Below are 8,064 nucleotides of genomic sequence, written 5' to 3'. Positions count from 1 at the left end.
AACAAGTATTTGGAGGTTGGCCCAACTTGCTTGTTCTGACTTGCACTAAAACTCAAAAGTTACCTATCTTGACCCGATCTGTTTTAACATGTTATCCAACCTGGCTTTTACCCAGTTTGGGTGACTTTTTCCGTTTTACCTTTTAGAAAAAAAATTCACCCAAATCAACATAGTAATGTTAGAAACTTACTCTGGTCAATTCAAGTCTTGGATTTAAAAAAACCGAGAGGGGCACAAAAGTAACAAGGTCTAAAACCGAGGTGTGAAGCACAAAAGTGGCGGGCTTTTCGGACACGAGACGCAAAGTGATTATATATTTTTTATATATATCCTATAGGTTTTTAGCATCCCTATCCAAAATCGTATCTACATACCATAAAACGCTTTTAGAAATGTCCCATCGTGTGTTACACCTGAGAGTGTTCAGCTCTTGTGGTTGCACAACGTCTGCCAAATGGCAGTCAGCGGTATGGTTTTCCGGGGGAACGCTCAAGCCAAACTCTGAAGCCAGCGTGGTCTCGGTCAAGACAACACAGTTCGGCTGAAGTAGGGCAATGAGGATCTTTAATTTGGTGAGTATGGTATCTTAACACAAGAAAGTCGTCGTGAAAAAAAAAAGAAAAAAAAAAAAAGAAAACTTTCTCATAAATAAACAAGTCAAGTTAAATGGACGATGGATAGGAAGCCCAGGGCCCATAATTCATATCATTGTTGACCTCTTTCATGCAAACTTAACATCCCCCATTACACGATCCTGTAAACCCTAAAATCGAAATCCAAGTCCAAAAATGTCGGACAACATTCCGTTCGAACTCCAAGCGGAAATCATCAAACGGATTCTTCCTGTCAAATCTTTGCTTCGGTTCAGATCAGTTTCAAAGCAATGGAAGTCACTGATCGATAGCTCTGAATTCATCACTCATCACGCACTCAACAACAAGACTCAGCCGCAACATCTACTGGTAAGGTACATAACAGGAGGTACTGAGGACAAATATGTTTCCATTGTTGATGATGATAACTTCCCCCACCACAAGTTTTCTCCTGTTGTTCCTCCAACTGTTAAACTTCATCCGCTTCCGTTTATGCTCGATTGCTCTCACGGATTGGTGTGTTTGCACGGATGGACTCGGGATCGAGTGAACAGAAAGAAACTGGTTGTTGTTTGGAATCCACTAATTGGGAAATCTGTCGGTATAGAGATACCGGATCCGGATCGAGCCTATATTGTTATTGGTTTTGGGGTGTGTCCTAAAACTAGCGACCCTAAGATCATCAAGCTTTCACGTTTTTTCGATAGCAAGGCCGAGGCTAAGGCTGAGGTTTTCAGATTAAGCTCTGGGGCTTGGAGAAGTGTACCGATGAATATTCCGTTTAAATCATTGCACTTCCAGAATTCACAGGTGGTTATCGATGGGGTTATTCATTGGCTTACTTATGATAAAATTACATATAAACTTAGGTTGTATTCATTTGATTTGGCAAGTGAAAAATTTGGTGAAGCTGTAGACTTTCCTCATAACTTAGCAGGAGGCTCTGGAAGGAAGTACGGTATATCTAAGATCAACGATTCTCTTGTTGTGCTTAGTCATCACTGGGTTGTTACTAATTTAACACCGAAACCATTCTGTGACGTATGGATGATGTTGAAAAATGGTGTTTCAAAACCCTCCTTTACAAAACTATTCACTGTTAACGACGTTGAGGTTGATAGCATGATTGGATTTAGGAAGAATGGCCAACCGATAGTGGATCGGACGAAGACAGGTGGATATGATGTTGAACTAGAAGTTTATGAACTCTACTCGGAACGCATCAACGGTCTTGGGATTTATGGGTCGGCCTTTATGATGACCTCCTACAAAGAGTCACTACTTTTGCTTAATCATTCTGATTCTATCATTCACTCATAGATGATTAATCTACTTTTTAAATCCTATTTTTCTTATTTTTGTACTGTTCTATTTTGTTTGTTTTTTTTATAGCTTTTAGTTTAGCTTCCATCAGACTTAATGGTAGCTTTTTTATCATCATCTAATTGAAAACATGCTTCTAGTATATGTTTAAATCCTGCTTGATTTATAATCTCATAAGCAAAATCAGATGGTTGCTCCTTAAGGTTATGGTTTTTCGAATTCAGCTATTGATCCAACCAACATGTACGAATAGCAATAATAAAACATTAAAACTACCGCAATATAAACCTAGCCGAGCCAGGCCAAGCTCAGGCTCGGCTTGATTATAAACCAAACCGGCTCGGTTTGGCTCGGATTTGAAATCGAGCTAAAAATTTTAGCTCAAGCTCGGGTTGGTTTTTAATCGAGCCGGCTCGGCTCGATTAGGCTCGAACTTAAAATTAAATATTAATACATTGCTTCAAAATTCAATAGTTTAAGATACGAGTCAATAGTTCAAAAAGACATATTGAAAATAAGTTCAACCTACCATATTACAAGCCAAATTTAAGATCAACCTTATAAAAAATAAGTTTCAAATCTCAACGAAATACAATATAAGTTTATTAGCATCCAAATCAACTTCCTAACCTGTCACAGATATCTAAGTGCACTTCTACAGCTTCCAGATAGTTTACAACACTCTACACATCTGTCCATCTTGAACTTTAAAGGTTCGCTTGCTGTGCTTATTTACAATGAGGCTGAGGCTGCCCTGGTTTCTGATGTATGGACCTTGATAAAAACTGGTGATCCAATATCTTGGTTTAAAAAAGTATTCTCCGTTAGCTTAAAGCGAACAAATGATAGAATAATTGGATTCAAGAAGAATGGTCAAATGATAACGGAGCACTTAAGCATGAGGCATGATAATTTAATAGGAACGACACTTGAAGTTTACGATTCCTACTCGGAACACCACAATTATCTTCCAGTGTCTGTTTCCTTTGATTCGTATATCATGAAGACCTATTACACAGAATCACTACTTCTGCTTAACCACTCTGATTCTGTCATTTTGTGATGATGACTGTATTTCATCATGCTATATGTTTGGGATAATTGGTGCAGTATCCGATCCTATGTGTTGTAAATCCTTAGGTAGTGTTCGTCATGGATTGGGTACCAACTCCGGGTTTGAACCCGAACCCGACTTGCTTTTGAAACCAATTTTTGATTAACCTGGCTTAGACCCTAACAGACCCACAAGGTTTGAACCCTATCGAACCTGATCCTTTCACTTCAAACCCAGTTTCAACTGACTCGGTTTAGCCAAAAAAGCGTTTATGATTTATCTTAAGGATCAAATGGGTCAACCGGTTTCCAAAGTGTATTAAAATGCCAAAAAAAAAAAAACTCCTAAATTAACGTTGAAACGGAGTTAGGTAGAAGAAAGTGAGGTGAATAATGGTGAAAGGTTGAGTTTTTTTTATATAGGTGGGTTAAAATATTTTTTTAGTTCTACAGTTGGGGTCCAACAGCTAAATGCCACGCCAATGAGTCAACGCCACGCCAACTCACTCTTTACCTCCACACCGGTGGAAACCCTCTCTCCCCAACCTCAACGCCGCCTTCCACGACGTTGCCGGGGTAGTGTGTCCGGCGTGAAAAGGCCTAAACGCCACTAAACAACGCCCACATCGCGTGGTCTAAGTAAGTTGAGGGGGCTTATTATTCCAGTGGTTATGGTAAATAAGCATATGCCTTCCCATTCCCAATCACAACTTCAAGACCCGAAAAGCATATAAAATTTTAAAAAAATTTAAGATACAAAAGATCATCAGACTCAAAACCTCATATCAGAACGAAACAAATTTATTCATTTCACTAGAGTTAACAACAGAGAATAAGATCACCAAGGGCACCAATAATTGGATTTGTACCGTCCCACGATGATTTCTACGACAGGTGATGCGCATGGGGAGCAAAAAAGGATTTCTGAAACCTCTGAGACTGATTCTTCATCTTTATCAAAAAAATAATGTGGGGTAACCGTCATTTTCTTTAGTACAGGTGACTTGGCTAATATAAGCCTCACAAAATCCAACTCATTCTCCGAGTCAGTAAAATCTAGAATCTCAAATTCTTTCAAATGCTCCAACGTAATGTCTGAATAATCATCAAGTGTAAAAGAGCCCAAATCATCTTCATCAACGTAAGGTTCTTCCCCCCACATCTACATGAAGAAGTGTCTTGTGTGAGTGTATGTTGAGATAAGAATCAAAACAAGTAGAATACGACATAGATTCTTGTTATTTACCACTAGCTTAACTGTCTCCAGATTAGGGGAGCTTCTAAACAGAAGAGCAAGAAAAGGTAACCCATATATGTTAGTAAAACAAAGAGTATCCACAGTCACACACAAATATTTCAAGTGGACTAATGATGTCGGGAGCTTTTTCGGAAGTCTCTTTGGAAGAAAATCCTTGAGCCATAGCCAAAACAAAGATTAGTGATAACTAATAAGCAAACCAAAGTCTAATCAAGTATATATCATGTAGATAAAATTACCTCCAATCCGAATACCACAACATAAAGATATTCAATCACTGGTACACACCCGAATAGATCAACAATGGTGGAACCTTCAACATCATAGAGAATTGTCATCCCATGACCCTGCATAAATTACAATATTTAGACAAGTTATGGAAGAGGAAGACCATGGGAATTAAATTTTGATTGTTGTAAACTTACAAGAGCCAATCTCTTAAGAAATGGGCAGCTGGATAAAAGACGCAGAAGCATTTTCTCATACATCCATACACTTTCCAAATGTAAGGTTGTAAGATAACCAAATTCATTGAATGAACGTTGTTGGTAAAGAGCACAACCACTGAGAGACAAACTTGTTAATTGGTGTAAAGAGAAGAGAGAAATGGGTAACTTATACCCCACATCACCTCCCGTACAAAATTCAAGTTTTAATATCTTGAGAGTATTTTTCTTCGATAAATGACGTAGTATTTGGTCAATCTCAACACACGAGGTATCTACCCACATAGAAAGAGTGAACTCGTTTATTGGACCCTCGTGCATAAGGAGAACTTGGTATATCGCGTAGAAAAACTTACACCTCTTGTGCATTTCTCTCCTTTTACTTGGTTTGTCAAACGTTTGTTCCAAAACAGACGGCTCAGCCCTATCGGTCGACACTTCAAACGTATACTCGTTAAACACAAGTTTAGGGATTTTGGTCCAATGGTATCTCCATTCCCTAGAGAGGATACTTGTCCTTGCTGCCTCTTGAATGGGTAGGAAACATAAGATAGTTTCTATTATGCCTATTGGAAGCTTGCTAATTCTATCCATCTTACTAGGATACCCTTATTAGCTGCAAAATTAGCTAGCTAGCTACTATGGGAATATGTTTAGTCTACACACTAAACAATAACAACAAAACCATGTAACAGAAACAAAAAACGGATGAAAATGAAAGGGGTTAGGGTTGGAACAGAAGCAATTAGGTTAGTGAGTTTAACAACGAAAATTCATTGCACACATTTGTTTGAAGTATTGATGCCAATTTACCCAAATCCAGTAATGAACAACGGCTTATGAAGTTTATGAGAAGTAATCGAATATGAAAAGAAAATACCTGTTGTACAACTGATATGGCTTAAGTTACCTAATAAGCAAACAGGCAACCAACGAACCAGCAGCCACCAGCGATGTCGACGAGCAGAAGCCATATACCAGAGTAAGGTTATGGTTTACTAAGTGTGTTTGGGTTAGCTTATTTTGAAGCAACACTTATTGACTTATAAAAGTTAATAAAAGTTAATAAGTTGTATGTTTAGTTTATTTTGGTAGCTTTTGTGTGTTAAGAAGTCATTTTTTCTGACTTCTCACTTATGACTTATATAAGTTAATAAGTCAGTTTTGAGAAGGAATGCCAAACACCCACTTCATACACGACACAAGTGGTTCTTGTACCTTATATCGATTTGTATTAAGAGTTGCACTAAAGGTTTTGTGGTCATGGTTGTTGGAATATGATTTGTTGAACATGATGAAAGGAAGGTTACAGTAGTAAATTACGTTTTTGGCTTGTATCACCTTTACCCTTTCAGTCAAAAAAAAAAAAATTTAACATCTGAGCCTTTTTGGCCTTTTTTTTTACCTTTTTTTTAACATCTGTGCTTATATCACGTTTACCCTTTTTTTTAACCCTTTTGGCCCCTAACGTCTTTTTTTCTAACCATTTTGGCCCCTAACATTTAATGGATGGGGTTAGTGTTAGGGGCCAAAAAGGTTAGAAAAAAGACGTTGGAGGCTCAGATGTTCAAATATTCTTTTTTGGGCTAAAAGGGTAAAAGTGATATAACCATAGGGGCCAAAATCGTAATTTACTCTTAAAATAATAAAAGAGAAAGTGGTTTGGATCATTACAAAATCCTTAGTATAGTGGTTTTGGATGTTGGATTTGAGGTGGGTGACATGACGTCTATGTAGAGGGTAGGGCTGCGAACGAACCGAACGAACACGAACAAGACCTTGTTCGTGTTCATTTGTTAAGAAATATATGTGTTCGCAAATCGTTCAAGAACACTTATCGAACGAGATTTTGTGTTCGTGTTAACGAGGTTTTGTGTTCATGTTCGTTTGTTAAGAAAATGAACTTGTTCGTGTTCGTTTGTGTTTGTTTGTTAATTTTAGGCAATGAATAAAAACGAACGTTGACGAACACAAATATGCGCAAAATAATGTTCATGAGCCCAAATAAAAACAAACGAACACAAACAATCGTTCATGAACAAAATATATAATACACTCATACATATTAGATATTTAATTTTTCAGAACTTTGAAGTATTTAATAAATATAAAAACCAAAACCACTGCTGAACTATCGAATGCAAACGAACACGTTACCGAACGTTCATGAACATAAACGAACGAACACGACCTTTGTTCATGTTTAAATTTCTTGTTCGTGTTCGTTTGTTTAATAAACGAACGAACACAAACGAACTTCCCACTGAGCGGTTCACGAACTGTTCACCAAACGTTTGGTTCGTTTGTAGTCCTAGTAGAGGGTCATGACCACATTATTTGGCCTTACTTGGAGTAATAGGCATTGCACGGATAAATCTAAATTAAACTAAGGTTTTGAACTTAAGATCTAACAAGTGAGCTAATATCATATTGGTGCTCTCGATTTTTTTTTTTTTTTCTAGTTTTGTTTAGGGGACTCTATTTTCTTCTTCATATTATTTTGTTCGGTAAAATAAAAAGTTAATTTTGCCTAATTAATATAAGAAAGGATCTTAACCTTTCATTTTCAAATCAATGTCTAATATGAAAATGTAGGGGAAAAAAAAAGAGTGCAAGAGCATTCTTGGAAAAAAAACCTATTTATTGACTATGTCTCTTCACATGCAAGACACATTCATATTCCTCTCGTTTTATAAACGTCCATAACTTTTTTATACGACATTTAAAAAAAATTGCACCATAAAATCGAACATTTTTTATCTTTAGTTTAAGTATTATATTGCTATAAAAAATATAAAAAAATGTAAAAACTCGAAAAATTGTGTTTATTTCTATGTTGTATAAGATTTTTGTGCTACATTTTTTGTACTACTTTTGCGCTGAATTTTTTATGCTATATTTTTTTATACTAGATCCGTTCGCTAGAATATGACTCAATACAAAGCAAACATTAGCGTGTGTGTTTGCCTACTTGTTGCAACGGTGTTTGAACTAACAGCTCATCAGATCGTAGGTTTATATAGAACTAACCTTCAAGCAATTAGCACAAAACCAAGACACGATACAAAATCAATTCATTACAACAACCAGATGAGATGAGGTGATTTGAAATCGAATCGTTTCAGACAAATAATCCTATCAAATTATTACCCAAAAGTTTGTCTTTGGGTTATATTTGCCACTTCTAGTAATGAGTGTACCTGATACCTGCGGGTATACACGATATACACAACGGGTATTAAGCTAGGTATGAGACACAGTTTTAAGATCAAGCATGGGTATTTTGTCATTAATAGTTATTCTTATGGTGGTCAAATGTGCCAAAATATGGTAAATATATATTAAATGGGTCAAAATATATCAATCTAAATTAAAATGGGTAAAACATGTC

The 8,064-nt window shown here is 36.6% G+C and overlaps 2 protein-coding genes across 3 annotated transcripts in view; one reads left to right on the top strand and one right to left on the bottom strand.

The window, feature by feature from the left end:
• The first annotated feature begins 708 nt into the window (after positions 1-708).
• LOC110866177 (F-box protein At2g14710) lies at positions 709-1,956 on the top strand. Its single transcript, XM_022115463.2, has one exon. The coding sequence runs from the start codon at positions 789-791 to the stop codon at positions 1,911-1,913; it is 1,125 nt and encodes a 374-aa protein (XP_021971155.1). The 5' UTR covers positions 709-788; the 3' UTR covers positions 1,914-1,956.
• Positions 1,957-3,735: 1,779 nt separating this feature from the next.
• Positions 3,736-8,064, bottom strand: part of LOC110867740 (F-box/FBD/LRR-repeat protein At1g13570-like) — a 51,013-nt gene continuing 46,684 nt past the window's right edge. Inside the window, exons 1-4 of one of the 2 annotated variants that reach the window (XM_022116746.2) lie at positions 4,653-5,674; positions 4,467-4,574; positions 4,216-4,380; positions 3,736-4,131 (exon numbers count right to left, since the gene is read on the bottom strand). In XM_022116746.2, the coding sequence (XP_021972438.1) occupies positions 3,808-4,131; positions 4,216-4,380; positions 4,467-4,574; positions 4,653-5,267 (1,212 nt within the window). In that variant the 5' untranslated portion in view covers positions 5,268-5,674 and the 3' untranslated portion in view covers positions 3,736-3,807. Of the gene's footprint in view, positions 4,132-4,215; positions 4,381-4,466; positions 4,575-4,652; positions 5,675-8,064 lie in introns of those variants that run through there. The other variant, XM_035975513.1, reaches the window with a different exon arrangement.

This window comes from Helianthus annuus, chromosome 7 (assembly GCF_002127325.2).
Source record: "Helianthus annuus cultivar XRQ/B chromosome 7, HanXRQr2.0-SUNRISE, whole genome shotgun sequence".
NCBI classification, from domain to species: domain Eukaryota; kingdom Viridiplantae; phylum Streptophyta; class Magnoliopsida; order Asterales; family Asteraceae; genus Helianthus; species Helianthus annuus.
Note: the sequence above shows the minus strand (reverse complement) of the source record. Positions and strands in the feature narration are given on the sequence as shown.

Excerpts from the sequence above, each read along its gene's own strand:
- LOC110866177 (XM_022115463.2), top strand. The coding sequence starts at position 789 with ATGTCGGACAACATTCCGTTCGAACTCCAAGCGGAAATCATCAAACGG.